At 35.7% G+C, this 19,743-nt stretch overlaps 1 protein-coding gene across 2 annotated transcripts in view; it reads left to right on the forward strand.

The window, feature by feature from the left end:
• The window catches only part of SUPT3H (SPT3 homolog, SAGA and STAGA complex component), a 304,630-nt gene extending 286,060 nt beyond the window's left edge, over positions 1–18,570 (forward strand). For both annotated transcript variants that reach the window (XM_039326205.1, XM_039326202.1), the window contains one exon: positions 18,249–18,570. In XM_039326205.1, coding sequence (XP_039182139.1) covers positions 18,249–18,290 — 42 coding nt within the window. In that variant the 3' untranslated portion in view covers positions 18,291–18,570. The remainder of the gene's footprint in view (positions 1–18,248) is intronic.
• Positions 18,571–19,743: the final 1,173 nt, after the last annotated feature.

Consider the following 19,743-nt stretch of genomic DNA (forward strand, 5'->3'; position numbering starts at 1 on the left):
TCACTCCACAGCTTTTTAAACACTTTATTTTAAAAGGCCACTCTGTAACTATATAGGAAGCTATTTTTGAGATGTGAGTTGTCCTATGATTTGAGCAAAGGATAAGTGATACAGGAACAAATCACTTAGCAATGACTTAGGAGTTAGAAATGGTTAGAGATGGTTCTCTGTTGCATGAGAAAACAATCCCAAAGCTAGCTACCTAAAGCATTTTTAATATAAAGAATGTAAATTTCTACATATGCCTATTTATTTTGTTACAAGAGTTGCTACTAGAATGGCACAAAAGGAAATCCAGGGAGACAGGTTAATGGATATTGAAGGCTCCAAATAAAAAGATTAAGTCCCTGAGCTGTCAAACTTCTCTTCCTTAAGCACATGTTTATGCTTCAAATCAAACAATCCAGTGTGGCTATTATTTTTTTAACACATTTATTGAAGTTGGGCTACAGCCTGTTCTACACACCAAGCGATTGCCATTAATATACTCATGCTGTATTTAGCAGATGCAGCCTTCTAGATGATCAATTTTCAAGTGAAAGAAAGTGACAAATGCTAAGTGGATAATTACTGAATTTTTATGGGTTAGAAATTATTATTGAATCCTCCCATTGTAAAAGAAGTTTAGTTACCCTAGAAATCTGGTTCTACATTTGACACATTTGCTTCTCCCTTGATTGGAAAACTATGCAGAAAGGTGCACTTCTTAATATTGGTTTAAACTTATGATTAACATTCCCTGAATAATGTCCAAAGGATGGATATATAGGATTATACAATTTTACTAACAATGTTTTGATTCATACCCTTTCCTAAAAAACTCAAAGAAATTTGTATCATAGGCATAACTAGTTAGGCCTGGTAGACTTGGTTAATGGCAAATGACAGTTTTGGTTGTCTTCAAATAAAATAAAAGAGCCCATACATCCATTTCAGTCATCCAAAATAACCCAACTTTTTTCATCTGGCACCCTCCAGATGCTTTGGATTACCACACTTTTTTGAGTGTGTGGGGGAATTCTCACAGATATGAAAGGCACTATTTTAGGAAAGCTTCAATCAGCATAACCCCATGATTTGATTTGGTTTAGTTTGATTTGATTTTAACAATAAAGATAAAATATTGAGGAGTCTTTGATGCTTTCTGAGCTTGGTTGTTTTTTTTAGCACTGATGATCTTACCTAGTTTGGGTAATGAATCATAATGCAAGAAAACAACCAAGCTCAGAGAGCACTCCTCATTTGAACTCTGAGGTACAAATGTTCTCCTTTATTAGATAAAATATATGATTATGATTGTTGAGTATAACCCTCTCTTAATTATCAAGATAGATTCTAAAGAATTCAGGGCACTTCCACATAGCATTATTTCTAATCTATCTTTCTAAAAGATTTTAAAATTGGCCATAAAATTGTCTTCACATCTGATTTTTGGAACCCCCCCAAATGAGGAAAAGAACATCATGAATCAAGTACTCCCCCATATAAGAGAGTGTAGAAATACCATTTGGTCCATATTCTGTCTCCTGAACTATCGCAACTTTTGGGATAATAGAAATCTTTGGGTCATATTTCCTCAGAGAAAAAGTAGGAATCAATTACTAATTCCCCATTCATGTTTTCAGTACATGCTGTTTGGTCATTTGCAAACATTTGGGACTATTAGTATGTAAAGAATGTCATCTCATGATCAAGATGACATATTTTCTGTCAAAACCTTGATGATGGCTTCACACCATAGTTTTGCAGCCAAGCACTCTTCCGACAACTACAGTCCTGTCAATTGATGGCCCAGTAGCATCTCTATGGTTGTAAGGGGAAGAGCTCAGAAGCAAGAGTTTAATGTACCTTGCTTATACAGCAAGGAGTGGATAACCTGTTGACTGGTTTTTTATTTATTTTAATTATATATATATGTATGTATGTATGTATGTATGTTTTCTGAGGTTTTCGCGGGTGTTTGTATGTAGGTCTTTGGTTATTCGGGTTTTCTCCCGTGTAAAATTGGAAGTGTCTTGGCGACGTTTCGACGAAGTCCCATTCGTCATCTTCAGGCTGGTGTTTTCAGCTTCGTGCTCACCATGGAAACAGAAGCTAACAACCAACTTCCCTTCCTGGATGTCTTAGTCTACAAGAAATCCAATGGCTCCCTAGGACACACCATCTACCAGAAGAAAACACACACAAACCGCTATCTGCACGCTCTCTCACACCACCACCCAGCACAGATCAACTCTGTAGCCAAGACACTCATCTCCAGAACAAAACGCTTAGCTGACGAACAACACCTAAAACCCGAACTACACACTCTCACCAATGTACTAACATCCAATGGATTCCATAGAAATAAGATTACAAACCTAATCCAAAAAGAAACCCCCACTAAAATCCAAGACAAAGAACAAGAAAACGGCAAAGCCCTCCTCCCATACATAAAAGGCACCACAGACAGAATCAGTAAGATCCTCCATAAACACAACATCAAAACAGCATTCTGCACAAACAGAAAAATATCCACCATCCTTAGAAACCCCAAAGATAAAATTGAATTAGAAAATCAAGGAGTATACGAAATCCCATGCACCACTTGTCCCACCATATACATCGGACAAACCAACAGAAGAATAAGTGCACGCATTGAAGAACATAAGAACTCAGTCAAAAAAGAGGAACCAACATCTTCCCTGGTCCAACACCTTAAAGCCACAGGACATGAAATTGACTTTAAAAATACCAGAACCATTGCCAAAAGTGAACATTTTAATAACAGAATAATCAGAGAAGCCATCGAGATAGAAAAACGCCCACACAGCATGAACAAGCGAGATGATACCTCCCGCCTACCAGCCATTTGGAAACCTGCCCTTATTGACAAACGACTCCCTAACCCCAAAATCTTAAACCCCTCTGCAACTCAGACTAACCTGAGCACAACCAAACAGAACACTCCCCCAGCCAATCAGAGCACAGCCAAGCCCCTAACCATTCAGAACACACCTCCACCCAATCAGAACACAGCCAAGCTCCCATCCAATCAGTTCATACCCTCACTGGCAGTTAAAAGGAAGAAACAGCTAAAACCACACATTGCTGCTCAAAGCAAGAAGCTAAAAACACCAGCCTGAAGATGACGAATGTGACTTCGTCGAAACGTTGCCAAGACACTTCCAATTTTACGCGGGAGAAAACCCGAACAACCAAAGACCTATATATATATATATATATATATATATATATATATATATATATATATATATATATATATATATATATATATATTAGATGTTGGGTCGATTTGATTATTAAATAGAGACCACCTCATTTGAAATATTTGTTTATATAATATGTTTTTCTTCTTAAATAAGGATGAAAAAGTCTGTAACTATTTACAGACCCATTATGTAAGGGAGGAGAATGTATCAGGTTTTTTTTATTTTTCTTTTCAACATCCAGCCAGGGAGGATTTTTTATAAGTTTAATGTTGGATGTTTGGGCCTTTTTTTTTTCCATTTTATGTAAACATTTTTTCTTTTTTGTTGTTGTTGTTACTGTTGGATGTATGTTTTTTCTGTTTCATTTTTGTTGTATTTTATTCCTATTGATAAAACATAATAAAAACACAAGAAAAAGAAAGGGATGGATTCTGCAACTGACTAGAAAGATAACGCTTCTTTGATAAAGTAGCTTATGAAACCTACTAAAGAACCCCAGACTTAGTAGGGAAGGAGGATGAATGGGGAAATAATTTACTTCCAAGTAAGTCCTTGAGCACCAGCATTGCAAACCACAAAACAGAAACTTTGTTATTTGAGGTGCATCATATATAAACTAAAAAAAAAAGTAGGCTTTGCTGCCCAAGGAGGAGAGCTTCAGGGGAACATGTGATGTTATTAAGAGAGATTCTGTGTCTCAGCACACATAAAAGAAGCCAAGCTGGAGAAGGCAGGGGCGGGACCACGATCATGGTATGTTCATATCACCCATAATCACAACAGCCACAGGACAGCATCAAGAGTACAGATCCATGCAACCACGTTTATTCTCTTGATTTTGGAAGAAACATGCCATATAAAAACCTATGCAAATAGTAAAAAGGGGAAGAAGGAGAAAGTGACAAGCTCCTTGGATGAAATGGGGAACCGATACACTGTGGTTCTAAAGGCAGGCCTTGAGGAATCCTCATTTCAGCATGTGGTTTTCTTTCTCTTGAAACCTATCTAACTCAATATCAAAGCAGATCATCACATACCTTGCCTAATTACCCACAATATTGCTTCCGTGGCTCTGGAAAATTCTGGGCCTTTTGAGAGATAAATATCAATACCGTAGTGTGAATTGTTGCCTGCAGTTCATCTCTTTTCCCATTTTTCCCTGCCTTTTTTTCTTTTGTTGTTTTTCTTCCCCCCCCCCCAACTGTTTTTAATGTTGACTTATGCTTAATAAATATTTAATAAAGAAATGTGAAGCTGAGTGGATGTAGGGGTTGACTGGGAGTGTGCTCGATGGAAACCAAAGTGGAAATTGCCTATAGTAATTTTCCTACAATGAGGAGTTCTGCTACAAAGTAGGCTTTGGTTGTACTTGAGGTCTTTGGAACTATTTTTTCAATAAGAATGAGAACCTGTTTGGTCTAATGATTAAGACACCAGATTAGAAGCCAGAAGACTGTCAATTCTAATCCTATTTTAGTCTTGAAAGTCAACTGCGTGCCTTTGGGCCAATCATTGCTTCTCAGGTTGTGATCATGTGAAAAATAGAAGGAGGAGGTATGTTGGATATGTTTGCAGCCTTGAGTTATTTGTCAAAATAATAAAAATATAAATACAACTAATACAAATAGATATTTTCATTTTTTATTTTCAATTTGCCTTGTTATTCTGAGTTATGTGAAGTTCTGAAACTTGAGTATATTAAGATTAGAAAACCAGTAAAAATGATGATAAAGGTTATCTATTAGCCAGATTATCTAATTTGTACAGATTATAGAACAAATTATGTAGATTGCTACTAAAACTGATGTACAGTAGATAATAAAGAAGGGCTGAAGATAACACGGGACTTAGGGGCCACAAAGTAGTCTGTGCTTCTTCAGTCTGAAGGAGGAAAGCCAAACTATCAGCAAAAATACAAGAAAGGCATCTTCAACTATTCAACCAATGGTTCTTCACCCTGATTGTATTGGAGACATTCTGAAGTTGGAGATAATGTACAGAAAAGGGAACACTAATTTATTTATGGTGGTCTTGTAATCTCGTACAGAAATTTTGGTTAGAAGTCTTAATAGAGGTAACATGTTAATACGATTAAGCAAACATTGCAACTGAGATCCTTTAACATGTTTATTTGAAGAGAACAAAAATTTAAGAAGTAGGCTTTTATTATCAGCAGCAAGATTGGCAATACCGGAACATTGGCAATGCTGAAACTCAGGTACATCAAGTTAGGATATTACTCTATTTCAAAAAGAAAAACATAATGAAGAGGATCCATTTTATGAACACTTAATACTTTTAACCCCTTCAAGTATTTAAATAAAAGATATCCCACTAGCCAACAAATCTTAAAATTTTTGGATCAATTAAAAATGAAATGTATGGAAAAAATGCATAATTCCCAAAGCTATTGTATCAGAAAATTATAAATATATATTTATATTTGTATAAATATGTTTGAAAAAAGTATTAACTTAAGTCCCTCAAGGTTAATAAATACAATTTAATTGAAATGAATCAGAAGTCCTTAATTTTTATTAACACATAGATGAAAAGTATTTGGGGATAGGTTTTTTCCTTTCTATTATTGAACAAAAGAGAGAGAGAGAGAAAGAGAGGGAGAGAGAGAGAGAGAGAGAGAGAGAGAGAGAGAGAGAGAGAGAGAGAGAAAGAGAGAGAGAGTTTTAATATTGTGTTGTACCTACAAGTATTCTTGATCTTGGAACTAGCCAGATCCATTCTTTAAATATGTAAAGTTCTCTCCCTTTCATAGAGTTTGTTAAACAGCAAAATCAGCAATATATTTTAGGAGGTGTCTGTAGTCTTGTTGGCTGCTTGGCAGCCAAATCACAAAGATTTCCCTCTGGTAAGAAACACAGAGCTCTTTCTGTTTTAAGAGTGGAATGTAGTAGCACTGTACGGTGCTCCATAAGAATACCAGTTCCCCTTATAAACTTTTTATAGCTGGAGAAAATAAACATGTGGTTTCAGAGCTCCACATAGCCAGTGGTTGTTAGACTTAGCTTTTGCAGAAGAAGAAAATATTAGAAAGGAAGGCCACCAGGTGGATGAGGCAGCCAAACACCTAAATTTGGAAATGCCCAGGAGCTGTCTGAAGTATTTCTAATGAAATTACTTAGTATCTTCATGACCATGCTCTATCTGTTCTTTTGACAAAAAAACATGATGGTCTTAACGATTTTGATCAAATGGTCTAACATTATCTTTGTTCACTAATCCAGCTTTCTGATAAACCACTGATCTACCAGTTGTTTTATTGACTCAGTCTACAAACTGTTTAGAAATGTTTTGATGGAGAAATTTGCTACTATAACAAATTGTAGTAGCCCAAAGCAGACACTCTGCTAGAGATAAGTTCCCTAAGGATGGGCTCCAGTACGAGTCCAAAAGCTCGGAAGATCCTCTGGTCCCAGCGACCAACCCAGATTGGATCCAGCAACATTATCCTGGGACACATATATCTCCCTTCGTGCATGTAGTAGTTCTATCATTAAAACAGAACTATTTTGGTGACTTGCATACAAAAGTTCAAGTGATGAGCTCTAATCAGTGCATAAAGTTTTCCCTTAAGCTTCAGTGTACTCCTCTGGTTTCTCCAGCTGAACTGTGTTCAGATTAGCAAACGTGAGTCATTGACAAAACTACTGGTTCCAATTATGAGAACTTAATTGTTCTACCCAGCTATTATGGCAACAAAATAAAAGCAAAGAAATACCATTTCATAACTGGTCCAAGATATACAGACAGACAATTCAAAAATACCATTTAATTAGTCATTTAATTAATGACTAATTAAATTCTCATATTGCAATGGAAAACTGCCAATGAGTCCAACATTTTTTCTCCTGATTTTCTTACCTGACAAGAAAAGAAAGCTATGTTACTTTAGGAAAGAAGACTGAAGTGTTATCCTTAAAAAGAAGACTGGTTTATTACAAGTAACTAGGGCTAGGCTGGAAAAAAAATACATGATTTTTTATTGCACTCAACTATACCCAGTGAGAGATTATCAAAGACTGCTTAATTGTTTAATGCAGATTTCACTTTTGTTGGGGACTTGGTGTTTGAGCTTTCTTCTCTTCCTTCAGACTTTTCATTTCCAGGCTGGGTAACATGATCAGTACTTGGAGGAGTGGAGTTTGCTGACTATTTATATGTGGTAGCTAGACTTATTAGCTTTGACTGGGATATTGTTTGTGCAAGATGCTGATGAATTTTTAGTGAGGCATTGTTTTTCTGTCTCCTTTTCCAAGAAATTTTAAATCCTACCCAAAAATATATCTGAGTTTGATATCCCAAGATTTGCTGCGTAAGGACAATAAGTTTCTAAATAAACCCTCTACACAGGAAAAGTCTAACCTATCCTTCATTTTGAAGTATCTGCTTTTATGTTATTAATAAAATATTGTAAGGATAAGAAAAACATAAAACAGATACATTAAACATATCATTCAAACATTAAGATACATAAAAAGCATACAGTACTGAATTCCAGACATTATTTCTCCTCTATTTTAAGAGGGTTTGCTGAAACAGCTAATTTACTACTCTAAACATCAACCTGGAATGTCTTATCAGCTTATATATCTTTAATTATCAACTTACCTGTCTTTAATTATTAGCCTATTAAATCAAAAAGTCATCAGAGGGTTTTTTTCTTTTGCTCAAGGGGATTTCCCTCCCCTTTTTTAGCCAAACAAATGAAATGTATGGCAAAAAGTGATGACCTTTTGTCCCTATTATTCTGAATAGCCCTCTCTGCAAGAAAGGGCGCATTGAGCTCTTAGTTGCACTTAGCTTGTAGAAACATTTCCTTCCTGTCTTCCTACTTTTTTGTTTTTGTCTTCAGTTGTAAAGTTTGTACATTTTTGTATCTTTATCCTAAGGTGGTTAAAACTATAAAGACAGATCTATTTACCTTTTTGTTCTTGTAACATCAGTTCAGTCAACAAACCTCCTTAAAACCAGAAGCCTTGGAAGATGGGGATTTCTTTCTTGTCCCTTTGTTTCAGGTCTATCTCAGTGCCATACTGGTAATCAGCTTTGTCAACTGAGCCAATGGCCTAAATAGATGAAACTGAGGCCACTTGAATTTCCAATATCAGTTCTGGATCGATAAGTATCCAGAGACTATATATCTTGTTTTTTAGGAAAGAAGGAGAAAGTGGAAAGCCTTCCTGAACAGGATAAACTTTATTTAGATGAACATGTACATGTTAGAATCTGGGGATACCTACGGGGAACCTCACTGAGCATATCAACAATCCCCCAGTACCACTTTGTCATCCAAGATGGAGAAAAATCAGTATCTTCCTATTTAAGTTACATAGACAAAAGAAGCCCATGACACTGAAAATCATTGAAAGTTCTAAGAAAGCCAACTGACTTGCACATGATATCTTACAGGGCAATCAGAACTGGAATCATCTAGGGCAATCATATATAAGCTGAAAAAATCCAGGCTACAAATAGGTGGCAGCAAAGAGATTTAGGAAAGTTGTAACCTTTGCCACCTGTGATATAGCTCTCTATATTATCCAGCTTTCCCAACACAAAGTAGAAGAAGCAAAGTATAATGCAGGTAATCTTGTATTACAGTAGAACTCTGGATGAAAAGCTATTGTGCAAGAACAATTCATGCATCACAAAAGGCATCATGGGATGATTTTCAGTGAAGGCACTTTTGGCACAAAAGTTTTTAGTGAAGAAAGATAATAAATGTAGAATAGTCTTCAAGACAGCAAATTCAATGTTTTTATTAGAATGATGAAGTTGACCAGGTTATAATGCACCAGTGAAATACCATCATCAGGCAATAAAATAAGTATTTCGATTAAAAAAATGCTTGAGCTAATGTGGTAGTGGAATTGTTAGTATAAAATCTTTAGCCAAATTAATAATCAAGTTGTTAATATAAACATTAAAAAATACTACTTTCTTAAAAGAGCTAAATGTTTCAGTTACCTTGGGAGCTATATCTTGTGATCCATTTGTGTCCTACATCAAATGACAATTTTTTCTACTATTTTTTTCTGTTCTATAATCAAAAAGCAGAAGCATAAATATGTCATATATACATAATGTATAATGTGACATTTTGGTGGATGAGTTTAGGTGGTGCTTTAGATGTCATACTAAAAACGTGGAGACCAAAAAAATCTTCTACACTTTCAGCCATAGATGTTCACTGGGTGATTTTGGGCTATTCACTCTCTTTCAGCCTAAGTCTTCTCACAGGGTTGTGGTGGGGAAAAATAGGAGGAAATAGCACCTTGACTTTCTACACAAAAGATAAGGTATAAAACAAGTAAAGAAGCAGCTAAATAATGTAAAACAACCATATGTGTGTACGTAAGTATTGATAATCATAAATCAGTTTTAGTTGCAAAATCCAAAGAACAAATTGTACTGTTCTTTGAGGAATAAATTCAGTCACTTTTTATGACTCAGAGAGATTATACTCTACTCATTTCCAAGTTACCTGGCTGAAAAGGAAAACAAAACAGGAAGAACTATAGCTACCACATCTGGTCTGCAGAAATCCAGATAACCACTAGATGGTAGCAAAGGCTTACAGAAACAAGCAATCTGCAATCATCTAGTGCTCATCCAGATTTTTCTACTCCAGGTTAGATAGCACAGGAACATATGTATAAAAAAAGAACTTAGGGTAAATAAACAATAATATCAGAAACTGTATGAAAGAGAGAGAGATTTGCAGGATTCCTGGACTACCAAGTGAAGAATAAAATGCTGATCCTAAGAAATCTGAAACCTTGTTGATTAAATCCACTCTCCAGGGAGGGGTGCTCAGCCAAAAGAGGAATCAGCTGCAGCCTGTGGAAGAAACTCTTCAGATAAACTTCTAGTGAGACATTAAACTATCCACAACTAAGCACCAAAGCCTCAATAAAATTCTCATCCATCCATCCATTATTTCCTTATGCTTTACTGCTCCTGCTTGAAATGTAAAATGTTATATTGCTCAAAAAGTAGATGTGCATGCTGCTTTTGATTGCTTAAATCTTTGCAACTTTTTGGAATAAAACTGCTACACATGTTCAAATGTCTCAGTCATTAAGTCCTTCCTTCCTTTAGTAATAGTTTCTGGTTAGTGATGTTTATGTATGAACATGTGTGAAAATCTGCTGTTTTACAGAGTACAGATGAGTTTGTAGTAACCAAGGCTAAATCCTTGTTTTCATTGCAAATACAGGAGATATCTGTGGTCTTTCATTATTCTCTCTTTGACAGCATTCATATTCTTAAATTAATATTTTTTGGGAAAAAAATAGTAAGAATAATCAATTCTTCAATTAATAAATGTTAAATGCTACAACATGGAAGTGATGCAAGAAAAAAATGGGTACTTCTCAGGTGTTGTTGGTGCAGCGCGAACTGCATTGGTTGCCAGTTGGCTTCGAGAGCAATTGAAGGTGGTGATTGTTACTCATAAAGTTCTTAATGGCAGTGCCTGGATAACCAAGGAACATTATATCTTTAAATGTTTCTGCCTGCCCAGTACAATCTGGCAGAATGGGTATAATCCAGGTCCCTTCTATTAAACACTGTCATCTTACATGGCCGTGGAAGTGTGTCTTTTCTATTAAGGCTCCTGCCCTCTGGAGTAGCTTCCCCTCAGAAATACAGATAAGAGTTCCAAAAAGCTTTTTAGACCCGACTGTGGCCTCAGGCCTGGAGTTAATGCGTTTGTGTGACCCTAGTCTGGTTTGATATTATTATGATTGTTTCAGTCTGGGCTGCCCATGGTGTTATATTTTTAAAACTGTTTTTATGGATCAATATAAAAGAGGGAAAATGACATTGCTATGGGAGTATAATACAGGCCACCCAACCAAGTAGAAGAAATAGATGAACTCTTTGTTAACCAATTAACAAATGTATGTAGAAAACATAACACAATAGTAATGGGAGACTTTAACTACCCTGATATCGACTGGGAGACAAATTCTGCAGCAAATGGGAAATTGAACAGATTCCTAACCAACGTATCTGACAACTTTGTCATCCAAAAGGTATAGGAGGGAACTAGAGGAAAAACTATATTGGACCCAATTCTTACTAACAGAGAAGAAGTGATAGAGGGAATTGAAGTTGCCAGAATCTTGTGTGAGAATGATCACATAATATGGAATTCAATATAATACAAACACAAGCAATAGAATATAATCCAACCAATGTGTTAAACTTTAAAAGATCTGATTTTAACAAACTCAGAAAGAGCCTAAGAAAAATTTCATGGATAAAAATGGGGAAAACAACTCAAGAAGCATGGGAAACTCTGAAAAATATGATCATAAAAACCCAGTCTAACACAATACCACTGAAAAAGAAAAAGAAAAAAATCCAAGAAGAAGTCAGCATGGTTGTACAAAGATATTTCTGATAAACTGAAAGACAAAAAGGATAAGTATAAAAAATGGAAAGAGGAACACATAATTAAGGCAGAATATCAACAGATAGCCTACATCTGCAAAGATGAAGTCAGGAAAGCAAAGGATCAGCATGAACAAAGACTTGCAACAAAAGTCAAAGATAATAATAAAAAAAATTCTTTCAACATATAAATAACAAGAAAAAAATCAAGAAAACAGTTGGTGCACTAAAGAGAGAAAATGGCAAGGAAGTAACAGACAATAGAAAGAAAGCAGAGCTGCTTAACGCATTCTTTGCGTCAGTCTTCACAGAAAAAGAAACTATAGCCCAACCTACCAAAATCATGACTGTAAAAGACAGACTAAAATAAAAAATAAGCAAGAAAATGGTAAGAGAACATATAAATAACAAGAAAAAGTCAAGTCCACTAAAGAGAGAAGATGGCAAGGAAGTAGCAGAGAGAAAGCAGAGCTGCTTAACTCATTCTTTGCATTAGTCTTCATGCAAAAAGAAATTTTAGCCAAACCTACCAAATACCTAACTATAAAAGACAGACTAGAAATAAAAATTAAAATAAGCAAGAAAATAATAAGAGAACACCTTTCTGACCCTGATGAATATAAACCACTGGGATCAGTTGGATTACATCCCAGAGTTCTGAAGGAGCTGGCAGATGTTATCTCAGAACCATTGTACCATATCTTTCAAAAATCCTGGAACAAGGGGGAACTATAGTACCAGAGGATTGGAAAAGAGCTGATGTTGTTCCTATCTTCAAAAAAGGAAGAAAAAAACCAGATCCATAAAACTATAGACCAATCAGCCTAACATCAATACTGAGGAAGATACTGGAAAAAATAATAGATCTGTGAACATCTAAAAACAAATAAAGTTATAACTAGTAGCCAGCATGGTTTGTTAAAAACAGATCATGCCAAACGAATCTTCTTTCATTCTTTGACAAAGTGACTAAATTAGTAGACCAGCAAAATGCTGTGGACATAGTATACTTAGACTTCAGCAAGGCATTTGACAAAGTACTGTAGACTACAACCTACCTCCTGGTTAACTAGAAAAATGTGGGATAGAGAGCTTCACCACCAGTTGGATTTGTAACTGGCTGACAAACCATACTCAATTAATAGTACTTAATGGTACTATGTCTACATGGAGAAAGTAAGCAGTGGGATACCACAAGGTTCCATCTTAGGCCCAGTACTCTTCGATGTCTTCATAAATGACTTAGATGAGGGAACAGATGGGGAACTCATCAAATTTGCAGATGACAGTAAGCTGGCAGAAATAGCCAACACCCCAGAAGAGAAGCTCAGAATCCAAAAAGACCTTGACGGACTTGAACAATGGTCCCTATCCAACAACATGAAATTTAATGTAGAGAAAACCAGGTTTTACAGCTAGGCAGGAAAAACCAAAGGTACAAATACAGATTAGGCAAAACCTGGCTCAAAAACAGTAACTGTGAGAGGGACCTTGGAGTCCTAGTGGACAGTCACTTAAACATGAGCCAGCAGTTTGCCTCCAGAAGCAGTGAATGCTCCAACACTGGAAGTTTTTAAGAAGAAACTAGACAGCCATTTGTCCGAAACGGTATAGGGTTACCTGCCTGAGCAGGGGGTTGGACTTGATGACCTCTAAGGTCCCTTCCAACATTATTATTATTATTATTATTATTATTATTATTATTATTATTATTATTATTATTACTATTACTACTACTACTACTACTATTACTATTACTACTACTAGTGTGCAGCAGCAGCCAAAAAAGCTAATAAAATCCTGGGCTGTATAAACAGAGGCAGAGAATCAAAATCACATGAAGTATTAGTACCGCTTTATAGAACCCTAGTAAGACCACACCCAGAATATTGCATCCAGTTTTGGTCACCAAATTACAAAAAAGAGATTGAAGAGCAACTAAGATGATTAAGGGCCTGGAGACGAAAACATATGAAGAAGGGTTGCAAGAATTGGGTATGGCTAGTCTAGAGAAAAGGGACAGTATACTGGATAGCAGTATTCCAGTATTTGAGGAACTGCCACAAAGAGGAGAGGGTCAACTTGTTTTCCAAAGCACCAGAAGGCAAGACAAGAAAGAATGGATGGAAACTAATCAAGGAGAGAAGCAACCTAGAATTAAGGAGAGACTTTCTAACAGTGAGGACAATTAACCAATGGAACAGCTTGTCTTCAGGTTGTAGGTGCTTCATCACTGCACGGTTTCAAGGAAAGAATGGACAGCCATCTGTCTGAAATGGTATAGGCTTGAGCAGGGGGCTGGACTAGAAGACCTCCAAGGTCCCTTCTAGCTCTGTTCTGATTGATTGCTTTTTTATTTGCAAGCTGCCCAGATACTACTGAAACAGGTAGCTATAATGAATTAAACAAGTCACAAATGCTAAATACTTGCACTGCTTCTCTCAGAGAACTTTACATCTTGGCAAAAGAGAAGAAGAAAGAAGAGAGTAAGTGGGAAATTAGACCTACTGGGACTGGTGCCATTTGCAGTGATTGTGTGGTTTTGTCACTACACTGCCCTGTCAGGCTCAGAGGAAAGCAATCTATCTTTATCTCAACTCACTAAAATCATGAAGTAAAACCTATTGCATTCAGCTGGGTATTCCTAGAGAATTGAACATAACTTCTGGAATCTCAATTTTGCATTCATCCACATACATAGGGTACCAATAATTCAATTTAAAATTACATGTGTTGCCTTTAGAGGGATTAAACACATATAAACCTGAATATCTGCTATGACTAGGAGAGTCAATGAATAGCGCAAGTTCTCAATAACATTATGGCAGGAATTTTTTTAAAAAAACCTGTCTGGTGGATATTTCTCTAAAACATGGATGCATTCCCAGACTTTTTAAAAAAATAATATTTTATTAATTTTCCAATTTTACATTTAAGTATTTATAAAGCAATGTGGTGGCTGGGTTAATCAATAGTTCAATAACATACACAAATGTTTAGTACAAATCTCAAGTTACAACATCAAATATTTCTTGTCTTTTTCCCTTAATATCTACTATGTCATATTCAACCTAATACAGTTCTTATTATATGAACTAAATAAAAACATCATTATTACATTTATCAATAATGTTTTAGCTTATACTGTACATACTTTAATTACTTTTACATTCAATCTTTATAGACAATCAATGTCCTGTTATTGATTTTTTCCTGATTTTTAGTTTTCCATCAATATTCAAATTTAACATTTGATATTTATAATTTCCAGGCTTTAGGTAACCAAAGTTTCCCTTATCTCAATTCATAACAGAATCTAATATTCAAAATACACATCTTATCTATTTGAATATAGTCTTGTTCTATTTCCTAAAAATTATCTACTTCCCACCATATTAAATCATCTAATTAATAATACAATATCCCCTTTAATAAATCAAAACCACTGTATATATTGTCTGGGTTAATCAATAAATCAAACATATTCATAATATTTTTTTTTCTTTTGGGTCTAATTTTTATATATTAAACAAATAAAATCCTTATTTTCAACTAGTTTCCAAATATTTTAAATTTAGTGACCAAAATTCCCCTTATCTCAACTTCTCCCTCTAACCCTCTAATTAGTAAAATGAAATCCCCTCTAATAAATCAAAACCCCAATTTTCTTCAGCCTTATTCTGGCTTTCTTCCTTTGCCAACTAGCCTTCCATGTCAATGCTTTTAGATATCAAATAGATCTCCCTTTATTGTTATATATGTCATTTGAAATAAGGGAGACCATTTAGTTCCCATTTTTTTGGAAGGGCTAGCCCATTTGTATTCATTAAATCATCTCCCTATTATTCCAATTCCCCATGGTTGTCCTGATATGTTTATCTTCCATTCAATCTGTTCTTCTTCTTTCTCAAATTTCTTCTGATTTATATAGAAAGTCTTTTCCATTTTCAGTGTTGTCACTCCCTTTTCTGGATTTTCCATTAACTGTATTTGTTGGTCAATTGAGCCCTCTCTCTTAATATTTGATTGTTCCACTTCTTCTGTTATCTTCTGCATTGTTAGTTCTTTGGTTGTAGTCAAAATTTGGATTTGTGTATCTAAGCTGACATCTTGTTCTCTTATGTTGGGTCTTATTTTGTCATAAGCTGAAAGAATGGTTTCATGTATTGCTTTCAATATGGAAAGGATCTTTTCCTGGTCTTCATCCATATTCTCTTAATAATGTGTTAAGTTGAGGACTTTAAAATCAGATGTTAAAAATAATTTTATAACTAGGTATGGGACCTTTATTTCACGTGTTTATAGGTAGTCTTTATAGTAAAGTCATTTGTCAAGTAAGATTTTATAGTCCAAGATATTTCATCATCTCATATAACAATCAATATTCCTCAAATAAAGAATAGGAAGGCAATTCCCCACATATAACTCTGAAAGTCAGTAAAGATTTACATTCATAGTTCAAGCAGGACAGTTATGCTGCCCAAAAGTTCTCTTTACAACTGAGTTTCTCACACGTGGTATCAAGGTCGAAAGAGTTTTATCTAAAGTTTGGGCTTGAAGCCAAGTCTCTTTTAGGCAATAACAAGTTGTAATACCAAACCTCACCACAAGATGTCACCGATGCCGTTTAAAACTTTTTAAGTTCCCCGTTTTTATAATAGTTTTTCAAAGTTTATTTCTTTTCTTTTTAGATAAAAATCAGCAAATCCAGTAGAAATAGGAATAAGAAAATTTTTAGGAAAAATTTTTAGTCCCTAAATTTCAAAAGTATATGCATCCAATTAGATTAAAGTTGTTTTTATAATTGCTTTGTTTCCCCTGTGTAGTCAGTCACTGCTGTTCTTAGAGGGTGGGGCAGGAATTCCCTTCCCTCTCTCCACATGGGGGAAAAATATTTAGGGCAGCTTTTGTAGGAAAGATATTTAAAATCTTAAAGAGAAGATCAGATCTCACCCAGTTTCATCCGCATTGCTTTAAAGTTGCTTGGTAATAATTTTGACTTTGGCTGTCAGCAGCTTAATGACAAGCCATATTGCTTAATGATGAGCCATATTCCCCTGCCAGTTTGGAGAGCTGCCCTGGATCAACAGAAGGGCTGCCGCCCTCCCGCAATCAAGCAGGGATCCCCTCCTCGCTCATCACCCCTACAGGGCGACTTTCGACCCTTTCCAGGGTCCCCCAGTGGGATGAAATTAGACGCTGAAGCGGGAGTTCACCTCCATGCATCCGTAGGCGCTGATGGCTGCATTCCCAGGCTTTTGTACACTTGTAATCGTCAAACAGTCATTATTTATAATAAAGATTATGTGAGTATAAAACACTTAAAAGCAAATTCACAAAGCAGAATGTAGTTCCTTTATTAGGTTCATGAAAATCTATAACCATATTAGCTTTAAATAAACATTCAAAAGGATCGGCTGCTTCAGTATATGCTTTTCAGAAACAAAAAGAGAAGAAAAAAACAGGCATTTAAAATGATTGAATAGTGAGCCAAATTGTTTGTTGGACTTAGAACTTGCAACTTCTCTGCAGAAACATTACATGTTTAACTTACGTTTTTCTGTGCCAGCAGTGAAATTTTCTCAGACATCATACTTTAAAATTAGACCTGCCAATAAGTGATTTACAGTATGTTTTAAATGTTTTACGTTTTCATTATTTTATGTGGCCATCCTCTAATGATAATTTAAAATACAAGTTCTGTGGCTACATTGGGAATGAAGGCATGGAAGACAGTACCTCAGGCGAGAGAGAGAGAGAGAGAGAGAGAGAGAGAGAGAGAGAGAGAGAGAGAGAGAGAGAGAGAGAGAGAGAGAGAACTTTTGACATGCCAGAAGTCTACTTCCCTTGAGATCCTTTCTTAAGATGAAGGCTGCAATTCCATGTAATATTCACATGTTCAACCTCTGAAGGCACCTGAGAATTCAAACATTAGCTCTGAATGTTAATGTGCTCAGTCTAAAGCTTGAGGGAGAGAGTGTGGTGTTCAGTATTAAAACTTTAGAGCTCAATGCAGAAGGGAGAGAATCTTACTAAAGTGTTATTGCTTTCCTCCCTTGCTTTTATCTCCTGATTTCCCCTACTGTTCCATCTCTGATGGAACATTTATTTACCACTACCTATGCTGTAGGAGAGTGAAAGAGCTCCTGTAGTCCTCCAGGCAGCAGGGTCAAAGATGAAGGATATTGGGAGTTGTAGTTTTTTTGTAATTATTGCATAGGTTCTTCACCTCTACTTTTGAAGATATACCATGCTGCAATGATAGACAATGAAGATATACCATGCCACAAAGGATTCATAACATAGACAATTTGAAGAACTAAGCAATTAGTTGTGTAACAAATCATTAACAATTTGGTAAGTTTGAGGTCATTGTCACTTCTATTTAATTTTGCATGCCCTTGTTCATTAATTGGTATTGACCAGTTCATGCATATGTATTTAATCTTCCTTATTGATCATGTTTATATACTCCCCCATCTTACAAGGCATGACTTTGGGCTGACTACAATAGAATAATTAAGTGAGATTATTATGCAAGACATTTTTTTAAGTGAAGTTAGCCTTGCATGGAGATTGTGATTCAAACATAGTAACATTGGAAATATTCACTCCTAGGGAGAGTTGACTCTGCCATTGAAGATACCTCCTCCAATGTGACAAGTAGGCACAGGATTGTGGAAAACAACAAAAACCCAGGTGCTTCACTAGTCTAAATAATCTTTTGTCCCATCGGAATCAAGATCATCGGCTGCTCAAGACTGCAAGCTGGGCATTGTGTAAAAAGCCCGCCAAGAAGATGTATTGGGGATCATAGCTGCTTGCATAATTTTAGGGGTGGGATTTTTTAAACTTTGTATTGGGGAATTGTTACATGTGTTTCCAGACTTGGTTTTACTTTTGACTTGATGTGTAACTAATAAATATATTCTTTGAGGAATTTGCAAGCCTTGGAATTCTGCTTTATTCGTCTCTGTCGGAACCATGACAATGCAATTAAAATGATCTCTCTCTCTCTCTCTCTTTTTCTGTCCTGCTTCTCTTCACCCCATTATGCTTGTATAGGAACACCATTTTTTTCTTTTGTTCAGTCATGTCCAATTGCCTCATTCCTAGGACTGAATGACTGGCTCAAGGTCACCCAGCTGGCTTTGTGCCTAAGTCAGAACTAAAACTCACAGTTTCCAAGTTTCTAACCTGATGTCTCAACCACTACACCAAAGTGTCTCTTATATATGAGCCATACAGATATATTCAAAATATTGAACTGGAAATCACAACATTTATGAACGCTCTTTTACAAGGAGCTTACAATCTGAATTTAGACAGTATTAAAAGTAATCAGGAAAAGACAGTGGCATGAGTAAGAAACTATACAGACAAGACACAAATTGGGAATTCAACTATTTAGTTCTCATTTCTCTTACATTTCTCACCATACACTTGTAAAGTCATTTAATATTTATTTAACAAATCTGCAGTAGTAGACGTTTGCTGCGTAAATGTTGTCAGGCACTTGAGCTACTTGGAGGAACATATGAGTTATACATGTAATAAATAACACAAAACTGATATCTGCTTTGAATAGTTAATCATTTCAATAATATTCTGATTTCAAGTCTGTAAAAAGTTTTGTAATGATGGTAAATTGAGCTACCTTGCCTGTCAAGATCAATAAAAACTGTTCTACTCTTAAGATAACTCACCTGGTGAGAGCTTAAAACTCCTTTTGGACTATGAAAGCAAATCCTTAGCATCCATCAAAAATGTATTTTTGATTTATTCTATTTAATGAAGGGGTTAGGGAGACTGATTCAGAGAGTCTTTGTGCTCTGATGTGGGTGGACATTTATTCAGCCACTAAAACAGACCTGTTCCACTCCCCTATTCCCTTCCCCAGTGTGTTTTCTGCATGTTGCTAAAACATATGGGCCTCATTCATGGTGGAGACTAAAACTTTTGCTAAATTTCTGGTTCAAAATTATGGCTTTGCATAATGAAATCTTTGTCAATGAGAATTTGAAATAGCATTGCAAGCTGCGACTTATAGGAAGAATGATGATGGAAATCAGTTAATCATTCCACTTCCCACAATCTGAGCAAGAGAGAACGA

The sequence above is a fragment of the Crotalus tigris genome, unplaced genomic scaffold, assembly GCF_016545835.1.
Source record: "Crotalus tigris isolate CLP2741 ecotype Arizona unplaced genomic scaffold, ASM1654583v1 scf7180000024340.7048381, whole genome shotgun sequence".
In the NCBI taxonomy this organism is placed as follows: domain Eukaryota; kingdom Metazoa; phylum Chordata; class Lepidosauria; order Squamata; family Viperidae; genus Crotalus; species Crotalus tigris.